Here is a 23,235-nt window from a genome sequence, read left to right as displayed (position 1 = left end):
AAAAGGTGTTTGGAAACCGCTTTGAGACTCCTTTGGGTAGTAAGCAACAGGGTACAAAAATCCGTTCTTCTAAGGAGCAACCATGAAAGATGCATGTGGGTACATAACATTTTATCAACAGTGAAAAAATGGAAAAGAAGGAACAGGGTGGACACCTGTATACTGTGACTACCCCATGTGTATTAGGGCAGAGGGGCATTTCGGTGAATGTGGCCTAATTCACACAAGAAGGGAAATGACGCAAACTGGGAGGAATTGGTTCCCATGTAATCTTCCCCTAAGAAGAGTCTCCAGTCTGATTTTCCCTTCACATATCTGAGGACATGGCTCTGGAAAGCTCATCTGTAACCACTATGCCAAAATTCCCAAAGGTCAGTCCTCTCCCACACTCAATGAACATTCCACACCACAGGTTCTTGACACCCATATCTCCACACCCATACCCACATTTGCCACCACGCCACCACAACCTCCCACACAACGCACACATTCAACCCCATGACTTACAGACTGGACAACTCCTCCCCTTCCTCTTCCCACTGCCAAGCTCTAGTGCCCATTGTATTCTTGGATACAACGGGCTTTGCCCCTAGTCTACACATATAATTCGGATCCAGCAGATCCTAAATGTGTTTTCCTTCCTAAATGTCTTTTCCTTCCTAAGGACACCTCCCTCTGAGAGTCATTGTTTCCTAGGTATAAGATTTATCTGCTTTATTTGTACCACATTCAGATATTACTAGATTTAAAGCCCATTTTAAGTGACCATAAAATGGGCGCTAGAAGCCGTTGGACCCCACCCCGCCGACTCCCAAAGACTTCTGTGTAGGCGTGGACCACAGAAGCCTTTATCCTCCTCCCCCCCTCAGACCACGGAAGGGCGAAGCGCAGCCGGGGGTGCATCAGGGGGAAGTGGCCTACCTGTGTGTCGTGGGGTTGGGTCCTCAGCGGGCGGGAGCTGTGGTGCGGGTGAAGACGTGGCGCGTCGCGGGGGTGGCGGGTCAGCAGTGGCGGTGGCCGTGGCGTCAGAGCGGCGCTGTCGGAGCGGGGGCGTCCCAGCGGTGGCGCGGGCGGGCCAGCAGCAGTGGCGTTCTCGGCAGCATTGGAGGTGCGGGGCAGGCGGCGGCGGCGCGGCTCTGGCATTGTATCGGCGGCGCGGGCGGTGCAGCATCGGTGTCTCTGGCGGCGTTCGAGGCGCGGCGCGTACAGTGGTGGGCCAGGACCGCCGGAGCGGCTGGGCGGGGCTGTGTTCGGGGTGCGGACGCGTCAGTGGCGGCGACGGCTGGGGAAAGGCAGGGATTGGGGAAGCAGCGAAGGGTGAGTCATGGGGTGGGGCTGGGAAGGGGGTGAGAGGTGTGGGGCATGGACGCATTCTTATGCCGGGTGCAGCAAGGGCGTGTGGCGGGGCTGTCAGGGATGGCGGGCCGGGTTCATTGGGCGAGGTAGGCGGGCAGTGTTGTGCGGAGAGGGGTGGGTGTTGCGGGGAGGCCCCTGGGCGGTTGAAGTCAGTCGCCAGGCGGCGGGAAAGTCGCTTTCCCGTAGGCCAGCGGCGTGGGGCGAGTCTCCTCCTTGGCGGCCATCCGTCCAGGATGGCGGCTCGGGAGGAGTGAAGAGTTAGCGGCGTGGGCTCCGGGAGACGGGCTTTGCGCGCCTCCCAATTGGACACTCCTCCGAGTTTTTATCCCGGACACAGCCCACCCTAACTCCTCCCCACCAGCCCTTACTCCTTTATTTAGTCCGCGGCGCCCGCGGCGCTGCGGGTAGTTTAAAGATAACAGATTTGGGCCAGATAAGCATACATGTACCTATTGTTGAGTTTAGGAGGAATGGCTTTCAGAAGAAGATGTATGGTATAACATTAGCTTAAACTAAGTTAGAATAATATAGTTGGAAGGGACCTCCATGTTCATCTAGCCCAACCACCTGCAGAATGAAGGAAATTCACAACTACCTGCCCACCCACAGTGACCCCAATTACATGTCCAGATGTTCTCCCTCTGACACCCCCCCCCCCCCAAGAATCCATGTTCTGGTCTGGGGGAAATTCAGCATTTCCCTGGGCGTGCAAGAAAAAGCCGCAAGAGCCAAGCTCAGACACAATCCTTTCTGCCCACCTGCTTACAATCTGCCTAAGTTCACAGAATCAGCATTTCTGCAAGGTGGCTATCTAGCCTCTGTTTCAAAACGTCCAAAGAAGGAAAACCCACCATCTCCCAGGGAAGCCTGTTCCACTGTCAGGAACTTCTTCCAGATGTTAAGCCAAAATTCTTTTGAATTAATTTCTTCCCATTGGTTCTGGTAATGTGACAATTAGCTCAATGATAGGAATTTAAAACAGAAACAGCTGACGGATTCCTTGGTGTTGGCACACGCTAGAAGATTAAAGAAAGCAACGCAAGAGACTTGTCCTGACCTTTTTGATAAGATATATAAGCTACAGGGTTCACATTGCCTACATGAAACCTTTCTAGTACTGTACTGACTGTGTATCCCATCAATGCCTGTATTCTTTGTGGGAAACAGTTCCCTAAAAAAACAAAATGATTACTTATAAGGAAAAGTTATTTCTTCGTTCCTTACTCACAAAACATGTTTGAAATTTTTCTAATATGGGAAGGCGTCAATCAACTTTCAGTTTTCTGAGAGCCCAAATGCAGGTGCCTCAGTAGATTGGAATATGTCCCCCCAAAACTGGGATGCCCACTTTGGTTCATGCCAAAATAATCTGTGCTACAGTAGCCCTCTTTACTATTTTGCAACCAGTGAACCCATCTCACCCATGATCTGATCCCTTTAATCAAGAACCCTCTTCTAGTTCTATGTATAACTGCATGGATTCTTCAGTAGCCAGTTGACATAACTAAATATCTTGCATTGACTTATCCTGTAGCCACTCCTCCTTTAATATCGAAGAATACATGTTTGCAGAGAGGCAAAGGGCAACTGAGGAGGCTGGAGAGCAGGAGTAGTCTTCAGAAAAAGCAGATGGACATCATAATGCTAAATGACTCCTCTCAGCTACCCTGGTCTTTAAGGGAAGAAAATCCTAGCAAGTTAGAGGCGAGCAGCGCAGCCATGGAAACTTCTTGGATCAAGGACAAGCTCAAGAAGAGGAGGATGTCCGAGGGTATCTTTGAATCAAAGAAAGGTACGATGGGTTCTTGCTCACTGATTCCTGATGGATACTAATTATGATTATAATATGGGCCACACTTTTGCATGTGCAGCACTTTGAATCCTAGAGCCTCCAACCTTTCAGTAATTTAAACAGATTCTAGAGGACAGAGATGTGCTAGTGGTCCCCAACCTTTTTATCACCGGGGACCACTCAATGCCTTTTACTGAGGCCCGGTGGGAGGGGTAGTTTACTCCTCTACTCTCAACCACAGTCCTAACGCTCTCAGGTCGCTATGGTAATGTTTAAACATCCCTTCAAAATAAAATACAGACACACCACAACAATGAACATAAGGAATATTTTAATTTCATGGAAATTTTAACTCATGACAATGACAAATCAATGGGAATCCTGAGCTTGTTTCTCTGCAATGAGATAGTCCCATCTGGGAGTGATGAGAGACAATGACACCCGAAGTGTGTTGTAAAGGGCTGGGGGGGGGGAGAAGGCATCCTTCGGGGCCCACCTCCAATTAGTCGAAGGACCACATGTGGTCCGCGGCCCAGAGGTTGGGGATCACTATGCTATGGTATGTCTCCCAGGGAACACAGAACTTAAAGGGTGGTTTCCTAAGTCTAAGCTTAGATCTATGCCAGCTTTTTTAACCATAATGCTACACTTAGCAAATGCAGAGAGGTTCCAGTCTGCTGCTAGTACGTCAATCAACTGTTAACCAACTGATCGTATATCTGCAAGAAGTTATTGCAAACTGTAGCTGCCTTATTTGGAGTACAGTGCAAGTCTGATATTTCAGGAGCATATTTAAAATGGAAACAATTGGGCTATAGAGCAGGTCAGGAGGGTGCTTTCATGAAGAGTCTAGCGCTGTAGCATACTGCATAGTTGATAGTATGTTTTTTTTTTTTGCTTTCACTGCATTGTCATGTACTTTTGTACTCCATTTTATGCAGCACGTATAGTGTGACAAGTGCTAGCATGTCTTTTGATGGCATGGTCCCATAATTTGATTGTTGTACTCAAATTGCATTGTTTGTTGCTGTTTGATTGCATTGGTTTTTATATGTTGCATTCCACCTTGAGTCCCAACAATATAAATGAACATGAGTCCACCTAAAATTGTAAGGTGTAACACTGCCCTCACTTCCTTTCTACTTCAGATGCCATTATTCATAGGCATAGTTTATCACAAGGTTGCTTTCAAAACTATTGTTCCTCTCCTGCACCAACTAGAGACATGCCTACTTCCCCCCTTTTCTGGGATCTACAGTGGATTGAGCTGCAACAGCCCATTCACATCTGGGATGATGGCCTGAGCTGGTGCCCAGCCCACCAGCAGGGATGATGGGGATCATTGCAAGAATGAGTCTGAGATGTGCAATTTGCTAGGATGCTGAAAGCACCTGCCTTTATTAAGAATATGGTGTGTTGCTCACTACAGCTTAAGTTCAAAGAGATGAACATCCTTTCTGTGACCCACCTCATGAAGAATTAGCGTCCCAGTAATTCCATTTTCTAAAGTCATACTGTGTACTGTGTTGGCAGGCTCAGCTGACTCTTCTGGTCCTGGAAAACTTTCCCTGAGACCATCTGTTTCTAGATCAGCTTCTCAAAGACCGCTGATTACTTCTAAACCTATACCGCCTATTCAGAGCATCCCTACCTCCCCAGAGGCAGCAGATGAAAGAGAGCATCGAATGCTGGAGAATGGCATGGGCCACTTGGAAACTGGAGGGGATCACCTTGAGCCAAAAGCAGCCCCACCACAGGTAAAGTCAAATAATGATATTGAGTTGTAGTGAGAAACTTATATACCTAAGAGGGTCAAGAATTTGAATTAATTCCATGTTTTTGTAATGGAAAAAAATGTCCAAAGAGTTTGCTTACATGACATGTTTATTATCTGGGTTGGTGGGCCTGAGTTGCCTTTGATTAAGCCTTATTGCACAGTCTACAGCAGAAGCATTAGGAGAAAAGAATGAAATACCCACATGGTAGAAAATGTGGGATGGGTAGAAATTATACATATAATACTACCTCATAACGAATCATTGGTTTATCAAGCTCAGTATGGTCTACTCTGACTGATAGCAGCTCTTCAACACATAAGGAAAAAAGCCTTCAATCTCCACTGTCCCACACCGTGTTTGAGTCCTGAAACTCTTGGGGAGATCTGCTGTTTGCTGCACTGGGAAACTTACATGTATATAAAAGAAGACCCAGAGGTTGTTGGACTGGTATTAACAATCTATTTATAAGATCTACCATGCCCACATGTACCTGCTCAGTACCTGCTGAAGGAATGTGTATACCAGTGTGTATACCTGGCAGTATCCATGACTTGCAGTGTTCCTCTCACTGTTAATTGTGGTAGTCATTTAGTTGAGCAAGGATAACTCCATTTTGTTGTCCCAAGCTCCCTGATCCTGTGCTGCAGCCACTGTGGACCCAAGTGCAGTGGGGGAAAGAGGCAATGGCACGCAAAAACCACTCCACCTGTCCCTTCCCACATGATAACCCTCTACTGATTTTGCATCCCAAACACATCTATGAATTTCAGTTGCTCCCCAAACTTTTAGTCTATGCCTTGGGCCTACCTTTGTTTCTGAGTGAAGATACTACTTTGTGCAGCTTTTAGAAATGTTTTTACAGATTTCCTGTTTTGAAAATGAGGAGGGGCCATAGCTCAGTGGAAGAGCATCCATTTGGCATGCATAAAGTCCCAAATTCAATCCCTGGCACCTCCAGCTGGATGAATCAGATTATGGGTGATGTGGGTGATGTGAAAGACCCCTTCCTGAGAACCTGTGAAGCCAATGCCTGACAGAATAGGATTGTGAGTGTCCTGCATAGTGCAGGTGGTTAGACTAGATGACCCAGGTGGTTCCCTCCAACTCTATGATTCTGTGATTCTATAATAGATGATACAGGCCTCAGCAGATAAAGATTCCAACTTAACATAAAGTAACTTTGTGTGTAAAGTTTCCAGAACTACTGGCAGAAAAAAGTTTTCTTCAGCATAAACAATGCAGTATAATTTAGTTACATGTCAAAAATAATAAATAAATTTAATCTACCTACATATCTGGAAATTATGGGGGTTAGGGACACTTGTATGCTTTTGTCTGTCTGAAAGACAGGAATAGGCCCATTCTGCACAGATTCATTGTAGCAGGAGTGTGGTAAATTGTAATCGCTACTAAAATGCAATTATGCCCAACGTCGTACACAATCTGCCACACTCCTGAAACCGATCAGCAAAAAGCGCTTCGTTGTAGCGCTTCCAGGGAAATCCCCAAAAGTGGATTCACCCTCTGGAAAGCGCTACACTCTTGCAACCAATCTACAACACTAGCGAAAAAGTTCTCTGTGTTACCATTGTTGCGGTTTCAGCAAAGTCCCTCCCCCTGGCTCTCTCCTCTGATCTTCCGGCGAAGCAATCACCATTTTTTTTTCTCAGAGCAAGCGGAGAGCAACGAACCGGCGAGCCTTCATTCACCCAGCAAGGCTTCCCCAGCTACAATCCCTCCATAGAGCTGTTTTAAGTCACCCAGCACCATACAGCCCCGTTTGCTGGTTCCCTTTATTTTCGGCTGAAAATCGCGCCCGTGCACGGGGGGGGATTTTTTTTCCCACTCACGGGAGCGTGGCAACGATGAAACGGCAGCTCTCCGTTGCAACGAATCAATGCAGATTCGTTGCAACATGTTATTATTTTTTTTTAACCTGCCTTAAAGGGAAAGGGGCTTTTCGGGAGTATGATAACGGCCACCCATTGGCTGCTCGTTTGATTGACGGCCAGGGGCGGGACAACGCTCGGCAAATATCAGTTCCTTCCTAGCGATTTTTGCCGAGACCGAAAACCTGTGGGAAACGATAGAAACGCAACTGGATTCCACTACAAAGGCAGGTATGCATAACGATGAATTCCACTATTTAAAATTGCGTTTTTTCTTTCCGAAACCAATTTGCCACATTGATCCTGGTGCGGAATGGGCCTAGGTCTTTGCTCTGTTCTATTCTGGCTTTGTTTATTAAAAAGTTATCATTGAGAAGGAGAAGTAACACCAGCCTACATAGCCGAAGGCTGTTTCATGCCAAATTACCCCAGAAGTCTTCTAGGAACATGCCAGCTAAGTGAAATATACTGCTTCAACCATCCGTTCTTGAATCACAAATCCTTACTTAGGAAGATCATATGAACAGCCAATGAGATATGAAGCTACTTCGGAGTTAATAACTTGCAGTTAGGAAGATATGACAAATTATTAAGTAGCATTTGGAGAGAACCAAGGGCCCAGTGATCACACTGTATCATCTAGGCTGAGAAGCTGATGAAGACCTGTAGGAGGAGCACTAATGCAAGAAATTAATGAACTCTTAAGAAGCAGATGTGAATCGGAGGTCACAGTAGTTACAAAACTGGCAGAAATTCAAGGCTGTCTGACAGGAATAGATACATCCTGGAGAGTCTGATATAAATTCATCTCAATAACATCTTGAAAAAAAGAAAAGGAGTGCTGAAATTCCACTGATGAAGGGAGGAAAGACAAGAAGGGCTCACATCAGTGGTGATGCCGGCTAGTGTTGAAACATAGACAAATGAAATGCTTTTGCTGAAATAGTGGTACTTTAATGCCTCACAACTCCGCATCTCTCTGCCTTCTGAAGACTTCTATGTAATTGAGAAGTCTTTGTTGAGCACCAACAGAGTTTAAGTCACATGTACTGAGATGGCATCACTGTGCGCCTCCCTTATTCACTGAAGCTGATATATCAGTTATTATTAATAGTAAAAGTTTTATTGCATCAGTCAAAGGCTGTCGCAATAATCTCTAGTACATAATTTATACATAATTAAATATTCTATATAAATATGTATTGATTTAAAGCTTATATGCTGTTAACTAAAGATAGCTAAACTTGGCTATGAATTACAAGGTTTGAATTAGAAAAGACTATTGCCGATTACAAGGGGCACTGAAATTTGAGGATTTGATTTTTCCAATAATAACCCTTGTGTTTCTAATAGAATTGTGCTTTTTGTCCTCACTGGTGTTTGCCCTCATTAGCAGTGAGGGCAAACAGTGTGATTCTATTAGAAACACAAGGGTCATTACTGGAAAAAAAAAATCAAATTCTCAAATTTCATAGTGCCCCAGGTAATGGACAATATTTTCCTAATAAATTTATTTCTCAGATCATCATAGAGGGGACAGTCCAAGACATAATTCATAAGGTCCTCAACTGTCTCATTAGCACAGACACAAAACATTCAGCTTCAGGGGGGTGGAGGAACTGGCCAATTCAAACTGTATTGCTTGAAACCTCTGATAGGTGAATGCCATCTTTGCTGTGAAAGTGCTCGTATTCACTATGAATCTATGGTTGTCTTCTTTAAAAAGTTTTTAAAGTTTCTTCTTTAAAAAGTTTTGAAGTTGCATCTTTCTTAAAACTTTTGATTGAGCTATTGTACCAGTATTGATCATTGCATCCATATGGTAAATCCAGTTTTGGTCATTTTCTGATCCTCTATTTTTAATAGATCATCAGGAATATTGTGATTGACTGAAGTTGAGATATTCAGTTAAGTGACAATCTAGTTCCTAGAGGCAGTTTAGTGTAGTGGTTAGGAGTGCAGACTTCTAATCTGGCAAGCCACATTTGATTCCCTGCTCCTCCCCCACATGCAGCCAGCTGGATGACCTTGGGCTCGCCACAGCACTGATAAAGCTGTTCTAATCGAGTAGTAATATCAGGGCTCTCTCAGCCTCACCCACCTCACAGGGTGTCTGTTGTGTGGAGAGGAAAGGGAAGGCAACTGTAAGCCGTTCTTAGACTCCTTCGGGTAGAGAAAAGCGACATATGAGAACAAACTCTTCTTCTTTCCCCCCTGTATTGTCTTCTGTCTGTTTCTATCTATTCCTACATGTGGCATCAGCAATCCATTTCTCTTTCACCAAAGGCACTTCTAACTACCATATGCTATTCTTTGCTCTTCAGTGGCAACAGGTAAATGCAGAGCCTCAGCTTAGTGTTTGTGCAGAATAATTCATTACACAGGGAACAGATTTGTGGGCTACCATATAGGTCATCCTCCTGTGGGCTACATAATAGATCTCTGCTGAGCTGGAACAGGGTTGTGGCCTTCTGGACTGCTTCAAACAAATGGGGGCTCCTTCTGTACTCAGTCTACTCATCTGCAGATAGAGCTTCTGATGCCTTGAGGTCCTATGAGTTCTGTTCCTCCACATCGTCCTGATGTTCAGTAACGTGTCAACATTTTCCTCCAGTCCCTGGTTAGGGCTATAAAGCTCACCATTATTGCACTTTTATTTGAATTATGTTGTGCTTCTCCACAGAACCTACATGGCAACATCAGTAAGAACATCAGGAAAAAGTTTGGTGCTGCTTTGATCCCACCCATACACAAACCAGTCAAGCCTCATGGAAAAAATGCTCAGAACTTTCAGAAATCTTTTTTAAGTTCAGTGCAATTTGATTCGACATCTGTTGCTGTGGAGGAATATTCTAAGTCTAGGTAACTCCTTTTCTTGCCTCCCCAAAGTTGAGTGAGAAGGCCTTGCCTGCAGAAAGATGCAGTTTGCCCCATAGCAAAAAGGCACCTGATTAAAAACTGGCTTCTTACAACAGAAATGGGAACTGTGGCTTCTCGTTGCACAGTTGTGACTTGCTAAGTCCACTCTGGTAGAGCAAGTTGTAATACTTATCTTGTGAAAACCCATTCCATTTTTCCTGTATCTTCATGTTTCTTTTTTACTTCCCAATTATTTTTAAGGTTAGGGCTAGTGAGCAATGCTGAGGAGAACTCCCACAAAGTTCCAGGTAAGTACAGTTTGAGTTGTCATTTTATTAAAAGAATAAATCAGTATTGAGTATATATTTCTCAAATAATCCACAATGCTTGTTATTGGGGATCCTTATGAGGTTATGTTCATTAGATGTAGGTGGGGACTTCTATGCCTTAGGGTTGTCAGTTCTGGATTGGGAAATATCTGGAGAGTTTGGAGCCTGAGTAGGGCAGGGTTTGGGGAAAGGAGGCATCTCAGCAGGGTACAAGGACAAATAATCTACCCTCCAAAACAGCCATTTTCTCCAGGTGAATTGATCGCTGTCACCTGGAGATTAGGTGTAATCCCAAGGGCCATTCCACATGACTTTAATATAGCACTAGTCTTACATTTTGTTTTCGCCACTAAAACTACGTTCCGCATGACGTTGTGAGCAATCTGCAACACTAGCGCCAAAATCGCTTCGTTGTAGCGATTTCCGGGGAATTGGAAAAAGTGGATTCACACTCAGAAAATCGCTACACTCTTTCCAACAACCTGCAACACTTGCGAAAAAGACATGTGTGTTCTCAATGTAGCGGTTGCAACAAAGTCCCTCCCTCTGGCTCTCTCCTCCGAAGCGATCGCCATTTTTTTTCCTTGGAGCGGGGAAAGCAACGAGCCAGCGAGGCTTCATTCACCCAGCGAGGCTTCTCCAGCTACAGTCCCTCCACAGAAGTGCTTTAAAGCTCCCCTAAGTCCCTAAGCACAACACAGCCCCCTGTTCGCCAGTTCCCTTTAATTTCAGCCAAAAATCGCGCTCATGCGGGGGGGGGGGGATTTTTTTTTCAACTCAGGGGAACATGGTAACGATAAATTGCCAGCTCACATGCCAGCTAGATGGGTCTCTACGTTGCGAAGAATCAAGGCATATTCGTTGAAACTGTGTGTTGTTTTTTTTAAAACTGTGCTTAAAGGGAAAGGGGCTTTTCGAGAGCATGATAACAACCGCCCATTGGCTATACCATTTGATTGATGGCCAGGGGCGGGAACAAGCACAGAAAAAAATCGCTTCCTTTCTAGCGATTCCTGCGAGACCAGAAACCTGTGGGGAACGAATGAAACGCGACTGGATTCTGCTACAAATGAAGGTATGCGGAACGCCAAGATTCCACTATTTAAAATAGCGTTTCCGCTTTGTGAAAGCAATTGGCAACATTGGTCCTTGTGCGGAATGGCCTGAAGAGTTATCCAGCCACCACCTGGAGGCAGACGTATTTACAATGTATACAAGAAGAATGAGTGGGACATGTGTTTCCCCAATAGAGGGCATGTTCAACAACTTTCTGCAGACTGGATTGGAGAAAACACATAATTGCAGAGAAATTTATGCATGTTTTACCCTTCCCGTATGACTTTTATGTGTCTATTAAGTTAACAGTGGAAGAAAGGCATAACAAATGCATTTAGAGCGATGAGATCTTGTCATTTCTGAGCAGGTAAAATGGCATATGAATTCATATGTCTGCACAGAAGAAAAGAGGAATTGAAAAATCCATCGATGGGAAAATGAAAATAATCATGGGGTCTTGCCAGAGTTGCTCATGGTCACTGAGCCTTTCAGTTCTGTGTTGTCATATTCATCATGAGTTTTATACATCTCTGGCAAACCTTTATCTAGAAAGACAGCCAGTCATTTGTCCAAGATAATATTTGTAGACAGGCCAAAGTTAGGGTAACCACTGAAAGCAGATCATCAATCAAGAAGGAAAAATAAATTGTGGGATTAGAAGGCAGGGAAGGCAAGACTAAGCTAGCTAGGGTTGCCAACAACAGGTGTCTCCTGGAAATCTTTTGCTAATTCTGTTGATCTACAGATGACAAAGATCAGTTCTCCTGTATAAAATGGCTGCTTTGGATGGTGGGCTTTATTGGCATTATACTCAACATCAAGAAAACGAAGGTCATGGGATCCGGCCCTCTCAATTCCTGGCAAATTGATGGGGAAGAAATGGAGATAGTGACAGATTTTATTTTCCTGGGCTCCAAGATCACTGCAGATGGGGGCTGCAGCAAAGAAATTAAAAGACGCTTGCTCCTGGGGAGGAAAGCTATGGAAAATATAGACAGCATCCTAAAAAGCAGAGACATCACCCTGCCAACAAAAGTGTGTCTAGTCAAGGCTATGGTTTTCCCAGTTTCAATGTATGGTTGTGAAAGTTGGACCATAAGGAAGGCCGAGCGTCAAAGAATTGAGGCTTTTGAACTCTGGTGCTGGAGAAGACTCTTGCGAGTCCCTTGGACTGCAAGGCGAACAAACCGGTCAGTCCTAGAGGAGATCAGCCCTGACTGCTCCTTAGAAGGCCAGATCCTGAAGATGAAACTCAAATACTTTGGCCACCTCATGAGAAGGAAGGACTCCCTGGAGAAGAGCCTAATGCTGGGAGCGATTGAGGGCAAAAGAAGAAGGGGACGACAGAGAATGAGGTGGCTGGATGGAGTCACTGAAGCAGTAGGTGCAAACTTAAATGGACTCCGGCGAATGGCAGAGGACAGGAAGGCCTGGAGGATCATTGTCTATGCGGTCGTGATGGGTCGGACACGACTTTGCACCTAACAACAACAACAACCACTCAGCTAAAGCCTCACCTACATCACAGGGTGGGGAGAGGAAAGGAATGTGATGGTAAGCCACTTTGAAACTCCTTTGGGTAGTGAAAAGCAGGTTATAAAACCAATTCTTCCTCTTCTTGAATTAAAGTCAGGAATGGCAGAGGACACATTGGTGGCTAGAGGTGGTAAGGGACTGAATAAGAGCAAATAATGCAAAGCTCAGTTCAGATACTTGGTTGGTGTTGATAGTGATCATGGAAATGAGTTTCAAATTACTCTGGTTTGGTGGTGGTATTAGGTCCTGATCTGAATTGTTTGTAATGTCTTTAACCAGCTGAAACTGGTTCACCAGTTGTAGCCCTTCCTCAAAAGGAGAGGGAGGTCTGGCCATGCTCTTATCAGCTCCAGGTTAGATCACAGTAGGTGCACTCCATATAAAGCTACCACTGAAAAAAAACTTGGAAAGTTTAACATGTTCAAAATGATGAAACAGATTTACTTTCTGGCAATGAGTTAAGGATTGTAGGGGAAATAATGCAGAAGATATTGTCACGAGGAGTTAGTGACAGGTTTTTGTCCTTTCTCACATCATATAGATATATTCCATTTTTATGGGTCTAAATATAAGAATAAGCCTTGCTTTTAGCTGTCTTGCTCTCTAGCTGAAACGTAGTTGTCAGGAGCGAGTATTGCTCACATGTCAACATGCTTATCTAAATCTTTTGAACTTGGACACAGGAAGCTGGGTGAAGATTCATATGATCTCAGCTTGATAAAAACAGGTGGTGCATTATAATTGGGAGACTTCACCAGCCTCTATTTTTATTATGGAAAGAGAGTTTTTACATGTTGTGTTGGGTAGGAAGAGACCCCACTTGTTTAGATTTTTAGCTTGAGCTTTAAAAGTAGCTGTTAGCTGGACACTGTAAGCTCAGTACAAATCTCGCGCTGGATGCTGTACACCTCAGGCTGCTGACTGGGCTTCCAGCAGCTGATTAGAAATTAGACCCTGTCTCATTAGGTACTGTATGTATGATTGCCTTGAAATTGTAACACCTATATTGCAACTGCCTGCTAATTATAAGAATTAAATCACAACCAATCTACCTCTACACTGGTGTGATTATTGTTTTCGAATCCTATTAAAAGAAACATTTGCCACTTTGATCTGGCAAGGCAAGGACAAACATACACATATCTATCCTAAATCTAAGTAGCTGGTTTAGATCATTCATATTCTATATGGCCTGGTGCCAAGGTATGTTAGGGACCACCTTCATCTGTGTGACCTGGTGGGATGTAACGGTTGTTGGTACAGGCCCTGTTTTGCATCCCCTTGTCCATCAGAGCTAAGGTGCATGGCTATCAGGGGTAGGGCCTTTTGGGTAAAGACTGTTGAGCAGCCCCCTGGATATTTATTAAGCATCAAGACTGTTGCTGTTTTAGCATTGTGCTAAGACTTTTAAATTGTTTGAAGCGGTTTTAGTGTGGTTGAACGATGCCCCACCCCGGGCTTGGTTTGGTCTTTTAGATATTTATTGTACTGTGAAGACTGTGTTATGTGCTGTCAAGTCACTTTGAAATTACATTGATTCTATGAATTAATGACCTCCAAAACATCAGATCATTAACAGTCTTGCTTAGGTCTTGCAAACTGAAGGCCGAGACTTCCTTTATTGAGTCAATCCATCTCATGGTAGGTTTTCCTTTTTCCTACCGCCTTTAACTTTTCCTAGCATTGTATTTTCCAGTGAATCTTGTTTTCTCATGTGTGACTGAAGTACAATAGCCTCAGTTTGGTCATTTTAGTTTCTAGGGAGCATTCATGCTTGATTTCATGAAGAACTCTCTTACTTGTCTTTTGGTCATTCACAGTATCCATAAAACTCTCCTCCAGCACCATATTTCAAATTAGGCTATTTTTTTCTTGTGAGCTTTCTTCACTGTCCAGCTTTTACATCCATACATAATAAAGAGAAATACCATAGTATCAATTATCTTGATTTTGGTATACAGCAACAGTTTTTTACATCAAAGAAACATTTCTGATTCCTTCGTGGATACCCTTCTGGATCTCAGTGAGATTTCAAGGAGAAATCAGGACTTATTATATTGTAAAGCTTTTTGCATGGTATGTTGAAGAGTATGGCATATAAATTAATACTTTAAATAATAAATGAATCCGAGAGGTCCAGGTCTGGGAACCAGAAAACAAAGAATCGCAATAAAGATATCAGAGAAGCAGTCTAAGAATTTGTATACACTATGAAACAATTTTGGATACGGTTTCTTAGAAAACTGTCATAAGCATTTTTAAATCTGTTATTATGATGAGAGCTGATTTGTGCAAGGAAAGATGGGATGAAAATCCATTTAATAAAAACTACAGGCGAACTGAGAAGCTTTGCTGTGATTACATTCCCAGACATATTGAAAGCACTTGAAATGAGAAAATGACAGGATGTGCAAGAACACGAGAGAAGCTTCTGAGTCAATGCTGTTGGCCTCAGGAAAAGGAAGCAAGGGGATGGAGGGACGTGGATAGGGGACTTTCCTACATGATCCACCCCTCACATGCAATATAATTTCGTATTGTCAGGAGAATGTGAGATGCAAAGCCAGCACAATGTCACACCATAACACTTTGATGATACATGAACCAGGCTTTAATCTAAATTGTTTATCTAACTAACCTTTGGGGTCAGGAGCACCGGTCTTGAAGTTGACAGGATCTACTTCCATTGCCACAGTCCTAGTCACTGTGTCATTGGAGTATGTAACAATATGAACCTGTAATTCTGATCTGCTGAATGGGAAAATTATGGCTTTTTAATGTGCAGGCTTGAATGGTTTTAAAAAAATCCCACTTTTCAGGCTAATCCTGTACTCCAGTTGTTATCTCACCATTTAACAATAGAGAATATGCTATTGATTTTTAAATAGCAATGTTGTGTAAACTAAGATTACTTTCTGGTGTGGCTTTTTTACTTTTAAGACACAGCATTTTCAGTTCTCTTTGCTGCCAGCTCTGCTGGAGAGCAAGTCCTGCCTTGTGTGTGAAAATGAGGTTTTGAGAGTGACTGCTTGGTCAAAGGTGCTAATTTCAAGGGGGCCGAGCTGCTAGCTCTGATAATGAGTCCACTGCAAGGAATGTCTCAGGAAGGGATTTATTGTGGCAGGCACTTCAACTGCTAATTTTTTTTGAAAACAGTGCTTAATTGCCTGTTAAAGAGGAAAGAGCATTTATTTGCCTCAGCTGTAATACGTGCCTGTTGTCGTACAGCACAAGAACATGCCATCACTTAAACAAAATTCCTTTTCTATCAATGAAGTGCTGTAAGGTAGTTAATGTAGGGTCTGAAATAAGAAGTGAATACAGCAGGCAAGCGGAGGTCAGTGGTGAACTAAGATGCTTCCAACCTGTGCTTTCTACCTGCCAGCCCCTCCTTTATTTTATACCAGGGTCTCTGCACCTCCCTCATTTCATTTGACCATGCCTCTGATTTCAGATCCCCACTCTGCCATGGAAGCTTACTTGGTGACTTTGGGCCAGTCACACATTCCCAACCCAATCTACTTCACAGGGTTGTTGTGAGGATTGGGACTGATACTCTTTATTTAATCATATGAATGTATTCATGATTGGTAGTTACACAATCTTTTAAGTTGTACTGGCCTAGTATAATCACCGTAAAGTAGTGAGAAAACCTTCCTTTTGATACAAACATAGATGAGTACAATCTGCCTTTCTGACCCAAACGAATTCAGTTATTTATATTGGTGTCTTTGATTGTAACGGGTGGCCTCATTCCATTTTGCAACAGATCCTTTTGTGTTACAAGAAGAAGTCCTTTATTTTGGCTGCTCCTCTACAGCCAATTTGTTTTAGTTGGTGACCCTAAATTCTTATTTTATGAAAGGAGGCAAAATATTTTTCTGTTTGCACTACACACACTTTACATGATAATGCCTGTGCAGTTTGTGACTCTAAAATGCCCTGAATTCTTTAGCCTTTTTCAGCAGAAAGTTTCTCCAACCTTTAGTTCATATTGATTGCCCTTTTCAGCTCCTTCCCAAGTGCTATGATCTCTCTCTCTCAATTGACATGAAATGGTCGGAATCCCCTTCAGTATTCCATAGCCATACTTTAGACTTATATAAAGGTAATAATATTCCTCTTAGACTGCTTTCTTAGAAAAGGCCACATTATGGTCACCCTCAGAAGTAGGAAAGTTTGCCTTTTCATTTTCTAGCTCACGCCCATTACTCTTTGTAGTCACTTACAATAAACTATTTCAATCCGGTGGAAGATCTTGCAGACTCGTCTACCTTAATATATTTTATAACGCCTTGGCTTAGGCTGTTTCATACTTGTCCATGCTAACATGTTTGTTGTTTGCTCATTAGAAAGTAGAGCACTGGACTCCTTGCCACCTCTACGAAGTGGAATGCTTGCCAACCTGAAGGTTGCTGGGTCTCCCGAATCAATGCCACCTTTAACTACACACCCTCTCAAATTGGGGCTGTTCGAGGAAGGTGGCCAGCTCCCTAGTCCGCTCCTATTAAAAGAGGATGAGTGGAAGCAAAGTAATGGAAGGGTATGTGCTGTTTTTCCCCTTCTTATGTGCTGATTTCCCCCTTTGGTGGAATCACTGAAATTCATTTTAGGACATTTAAAAACAGCAGTTAACTGAGTGTAGGGAAGAAAGGTATGACAGGGAAGAAAAGAGTGAGATCAACTAGTAAGGGACTGGTTGGTGCCAATTGAGCTTTAGGCCTGATGTCAGTTTGATTGATCACCACTGTTACAATGAGTACCTAGGCCAATCCCTCCAGGCTACACAAAAGATTGATCTCAACTGCTTGTGAAGGACTGAAAAGGTTTTATTTCATATATACAACCTGAGCCATATTGCCTTAACAGCAACTTAAGCCAGCAAGCATCTTAACAAACTCAGTGCTGCTGCTTCTTCTCAGACACCACCAGGAACCAGATTATTCTTTCTTAACTGTATCACTCTGTGGAGCCCTTCGCCTCAATGCTATAGGAACTCGAATGGCCATCATATCTGTGAGCCACCACCATTTTAAAGCCCAAGAGAACAATTTAAACGTGTTGTGAGGGCTCACTCCTGATTGTGGTGGAAGATCCCTTGCCCCAAGCTCCTGGTACCAGCCATCGCTTCAAGTGGCAGAAGTGGACATATAGCAAAACACAGCAGTAGCATTGCAGGCATGATGTGGTCAGTGGGAAGGGGGGAGGTATATCATCATGTCTGTGACACTGTCCACTATCATGTCCTTGTCTCTAACCCTTCTGCTGCCTGGCAATCCCAGGCCCACATGGTGGGATGCTTTCTTCCCTCAGGCCATCTCAAGTGTCAAAAGGGATGGAATAAGAACACCTCATCTTGCCACACAGACATTTCTAAATTATCCCATTAGGCTAGATTTGGGCCTGTGACTTGAGGGAACAGCAGCTTCTGGAGGAGGTGGAGGTGGCCTGGATATGTTTCACTATTCAAATTATCCATTTTCAGGGCATTTCTGCACATCAGTAAAAATAATGTTATGCCTGCTGAATGGCAAAGCGCTAAATTTTATCATGCTTCCCAGACTCTCCTCACCTTTTTGCTGTCTTGCCTTTGTCTGCTACCTTTTCACATGTCTCACCCTCCACATCTACTGCTGGAAATGGTGGAAGAGAGCAACATGCTTGATATGCGTCACACTTCCACCTGTCAATCAATTAAGGAAACCAATCCCCTTCTTCCATATTTTGATGCAGTTTAAAGGTCCTGCGATGTCTGCTACTTTTTAAAAAATCATACTTATGCATTACAGTGCTTATGCATGGAATCATAGATGCATAGAGCTTTTTTAACGCCACCCCTTATGGGATCACGAGTCCTTTGAGACTGATTTTTTTTTTTTGGTGGTGGGGGGAGAAAACTTTCAAGAAAACCTGTGCTACAAGTTTGAAAAAAAATATTTTATTTCTGGCATTGCCTACCTGCATGTCCACCTATTTGTTGCTCCAGGCATATTGCCATTTTGAAAAAGAAATTCCCATTCCCAGGAACAAAGGAGAGGGAGGCGGGTGTGAGGGCAGGATAAAGCAGGCGACTTCAGCACATTTGAACCTCCATACCTTCTTTCTGCTGGTTGCCTGCTGCTTGCTCTCCAGTAGCTAGCACTTTTTAGGTTGGTGAATCCACTCTATGCGATTCCCCAACTCACGCTTTAAAATGGAGAATGTAGTAAGCTGTCAGCTGGCCAGATGCTGGATGTGGGCCATGTCATGCTGAGTGGCTGGAATATAACTCCTACATTAGGTAAGCATTTCACTATATTTATCATGTGCAGAAAAGCTCTCAAAGTTGCCCCCCCCCCCTCTTTTTTAAGTTGACCATTGATATTTTATACTTACACTTGCAGGCAGTGGGTAATTAAGCCCCTAGCTGCAGTACAGTTTCAATTTCTCATCGAAGTAATTTTTCAGTAACCCTTTTATATAGCAACGATCTGTTTCATGCATTATGGTGTTACCTTTCTGTTGTGTCCAGATCCATGTGACCATATCCAAGTCTGCTCAGGAGAAAATGCGTCAGAAGCAGCTAAGGGAGATAGAGCTTATGCGGAACGAAAAAGAAAAGGAGAGAGAAAGAGAAAGATCTATGAAGCTTCAAGACCAGCTACAGAGAACTGCTCAAGAAGGTATGTGGTCACTTCAATGGGAGGAAATAGTTATTTAAATGTTTTGGGGTATTTTTAAAAAATTGAGATTTTCCTAATTTTTAATCATTTTATTAATATTTATTTTATTTATTTTTATTCATTGTTAACTGCTGCAAGCTCATTGTGGGATGAGCAGCCTATAAATTGAATGTATAAATAAATAAATGTTTAACTCAAGTGCACCAGTTCAGCCTTGCATTGAAAAGATTAGAATGAAAAATGTGAAAAGTGAAAATAATCAAGCTATGAAGTCAGGTAATCTAAGGGTTGTTATCATAGAATCGTAGAATCATAGAATCATAGAGTTGGAAGGGGCCATACAGGCCATCTAGTCCAACCCCCTGCTCAACGCAGGATCAGCCCTAACCATCCTAAAGCATCCAAGAAAAGTGTGTATCCAGCCTTTGCTTGAAGACTGCCAGTGAGGGGGAGCTCACCACCTCCTTAGGCAGCCTATTCCACTGCTGAACTACTCTGACTGTGAAAATTCTTTCCCTGATATCTAGCCTATATCGTTGTACTTGAAGTTTAAACCCATTACTACGTGTCCTCTCCTCTGCAGCCAACAGAAACAGCATCCTGCCCTCCTCCAAGTGACAACCTTTCAAATACTTAAAGAGGGCTATCATGTCCCCTCTCAACCTCCTTTTCTCCAGGCTGAACATTCCCAAGTCCCTCAACCTATCTTCATAGGGCTTAGTCCCTTGTTGGTCCTTGTTCCTGACAAAATTTCTTGGACTTTGACTGTTGCATGACAGGTAGAAATTCAATAGGTTCTTCTTTTTCCAGCATGAAGGTATAATGATGATGGTTACCAACATCTAGGAGGGACCTGGAGGTCTCCTGGAATTATAACTGATCTCTGGACTACATAGATAAGCTTCCCTGGAGAAAATGGCAGTTTCATATGCCCACTGAGCTCCTTCCCAGGCTCCCAAATATCAAATAATTTCCCAAGCTGAAGTTGGCAACCTAGGGAGAAAAATGAAACACCTGTTGAATTTCTGCCTGTCACAGGAAAAGAAATTTGTGACCCTTAAGCATAAAATATGCTAAATTTTATTAAATGAATAGCAGAACTAAAAATGTCTCTGCAGAAATGTGCTTCTCTTCAAACTGGGACTTAACAGGATCCAGGCACTGCCTACTCTTGCTGTGTTAGCTAGTCTTGTCTCTGAGGTGAACTCTTTGTCAATGGTTGCAAATTATTCTCTGCCCACAGAGAATTCAGCAAAAGCCAGCTGTGAGCTACAGGTCAGAGAATGGGGCATTGCTGGGCCATGGGGCAGACAAAATTCCTAGAGACAAGAGAGCCAGTTTGGTGTAGTAGTTAGGAGTGCGGACTTCTAATCTGGCATGCCAGGTTTGATTCTGCGCTCCCCCACATGCAGCCAGTTTGGGCTCACCACAGCTGTTTTGACTGAGCAGTGATATCAGGGCTCTCTCAGTCTTACCTACCTCATAGGGTGTCCGTTGTGGGGAGAGGAAAGGGAAGGCGACTATAAGCTGCTTTGAGCCTCCTTCGGGTAGAGAAAAGTGGCATATAAGAACCAACTCTTCTTCTTTTAGTAATGATGATGCTTCTGGACAGCAGTAGGCTGCATGGGGATGTGGGGTGCAGACCCATCTCTACCTGCCTCCGTCTCACTTGCTTCTGGTTCCACAGTGAGGGTAGCATTTCCTACCCTCTTGTGTGTGTGTGTGTGTGGGGGGGGACCAGGCCCATGTTGTTGCAACTGGTATTTCCGTTCTGTTTGCTGGAGTACCATGAACTATCCCACCTTCATGTCAATGTATTTGATCATCCTTTTAGTGAAAATATGGGATGTACTTTTATGTCCTTAAATGCATTTGAATAGTACTGAAGTAAGGCACTTATTGAAGAACAATTCCCTACCAAGGTATTTTGTCATTGTATATTTTTGTTTCGATAATCATTGATACTTATTTAGAATATTACATCAAAGATTTTCCTATATTTTATAAAGGGATTTAAAAAATAGAGCTATCTTAGCAATAGCCAAGTTGAATCACAGAGTGGCCTTGGACATGATTGAATCTTAGATTTCATCAATGTCGTCAAATCCACATATATTTCAAAACCAGGTGTTGGACAAAAGAGTTTATTTCTTTATTAACATTTAATTTTAACTAAAGTATAGCCTAGAGGAAATTTTTATAAAAGGGGGCACTTATGCACATAGTAACAAATCTCCTGCTTTAAACACCTATATGGACAATTTTCAGACACTGCCATTGCAAGGCTAAGCAGAGTTACATCCATTGAAGTCTTTGACTTGTGAAGCTGCTCCAATAGCCTTGCATATCTTAACACAGCCTGTGGCGCCGCGGGCGCTGCGGACTAAATAAAACGATAAGGGCTTGGGAGGCAGGATGTGTCCGGGATGAGGAAGGGTGCCGATTGGCTCCTTCCTCCAGACAGACTATTGGAGGGACCAATTGGCAGGCGCTTTGTGCCTGCCAATTGGTCCCTCCGAGTCCCTGCCAGAGCAACTGCGAGCTGCGCACAGCGCGGCTCGCAGTTGCTCCTTTGCCGGCAGCCTGACCAAGGGAACCCCCGACCAGGCTGCCGACCAAGGGACCAAGGGAGCCCCCGGCTCCGCGCAACTGCCGGGGGCTCCCATGCCTAGTGCCCGCTGTATTTTAGGTACAGTGGGCTTGATTACTAGTTCCAAATGAAGAAAAAAGGCACAATGCCGCACTCCCCAGTTAACTTGAATGCAGCTGACACGCACTGATTAAACATCAAGAAGTCAGCACTCTGCCAGAACCAGGCTGTGACGCAAGGTCCCGTAACTTAGCGATCCCCAACCTGTGGGCTGCGGACCACATGTGGTCCGTCGACTAATTGGAGTTGGGCCGCGAAGGACGCCTTCTCCCCCCCCCCAGCCCTTAACTTCATCCCCCCCCCCCCGGCCCTTTACAACACACTTTGGGTGTCATTGTCTCCTATCACTCCCAGATGGGACTATCTCGTTGCAGAGAAACAAACTCAGGGTTCCCATTGATTTGTCATTGTCATGAGTTAAAATTTCCATGAAAATAAAATGTTCCTTATGTTCATTGTTGTGGCGTTTCTGTATCTTATTTTGAAGGGATATTTAAACATTACCATAGCGACCAGAGAGTGTTAGGGCAGTGGTTGAGAGTAGAGAAGTAAACTACCCCCCCCCCCGGGCCTCAGTAAAATTGTCAAGCGTTGAGTGGTCCCCGGTGATAAAAAGGTTGTGGACCACTGCCGTAACTTATCTTTGTGTATTTAAACCTCTTCTCATGTAATTCCTGAGATGGCCTTCTCTAGTGATCCCACGTGTGAGTCCATGCAGAAAAGTTTCATTCAAATTAAGGTTGATAATTGGCTCATCAAAAACCTTTTGATTGATAAACAAGACACCTCTTTTTTAAAGAATGACTGTTTTAAATAGAAATACTTTGGATGCCAGCTGCCATCTTACAAGGAATATGTCCCCTTCCAAATTCACATAGGTGGGAATGCCTCTTTGAAGATGGTACCTGTTTACATTTGGACATGATCTAGCAGCAAAATGAACTTTTCCCCTTCAGAGTTATTGCTTTTATTCATATGTGGTTTTTCTTGATCAATCAGTTAAGCATTTAATCTAATGAGACATTGTGTTTTCCGGCCAAGGCAAAAGGCTCTGTGCCAGTAAGTCACAGAAAGGACCCTAGCATCTGGATTTGGCAGACAATCCTATTTTATTGATTGATTGATTAGATTTTTTTTGTCCGCCACTCTCCGCTCATCAGGGTACAATATAACCCCCCTTAAAACATGATAAAACCCCATCCCATAACAGAACAACAAAACAAAGTTAAAAAGAGGATAAAACAAGATTGGTGGTATAATTCCCCCCCCCCCCATCTCTGCAGTCCCCAGGGTGGGGTACATTCAATATTACTGCATAGCCTGAGGAG

The 23,235-nt window shown here is 43.6% G+C and overlaps 1 protein-coding gene across 1 annotated transcript in view; it reads left to right on the top strand.

The window, feature by feature from the left end:
* Nucleotides 1–23,235, top strand: part of TOGARAM2 (TOG array regulator of axonemal microtubules 2) — a 114,070-nt gene that overhangs the window by 30,796 nt on the left and 60,039 nt on the right. Inside the window, exons 4-9 of the mRNA XM_077341373.1 lie at nt 2,891–3,148; nt 4,682–4,905; nt 9,499–9,677; nt 9,936–9,982; nt 16,948–17,138; nt 19,107–19,257. Of these exons, the coding sequence (XP_077197488.1) occupies nt 2,891–3,148; nt 4,682–4,905; nt 9,499–9,677; nt 9,936–9,982; nt 16,948–17,138; nt 19,107–19,257 (1,050 nt within the window). The remainder of the gene's footprint in view (nt 1–2,890; nt 3,149–4,681; nt 4,906–9,498; nt 9,678–9,935; nt 9,983–16,947; nt 17,139–19,106; nt 19,258–23,235) is intronic.

This window comes from Paroedura picta, chromosome 1, assembly GCF_049243985.1.
Source record: "Paroedura picta isolate Pp20150507F chromosome 1, Ppicta_v3.0, whole genome shotgun sequence".
In the NCBI taxonomy this organism is placed as follows: domain Eukaryota; kingdom Metazoa; phylum Chordata; class Lepidosauria; order Squamata; family Gekkonidae; genus Paroedura; species Paroedura picta.
This window is presented reverse-complemented; position numbering and strand designations above follow the sequence as displayed.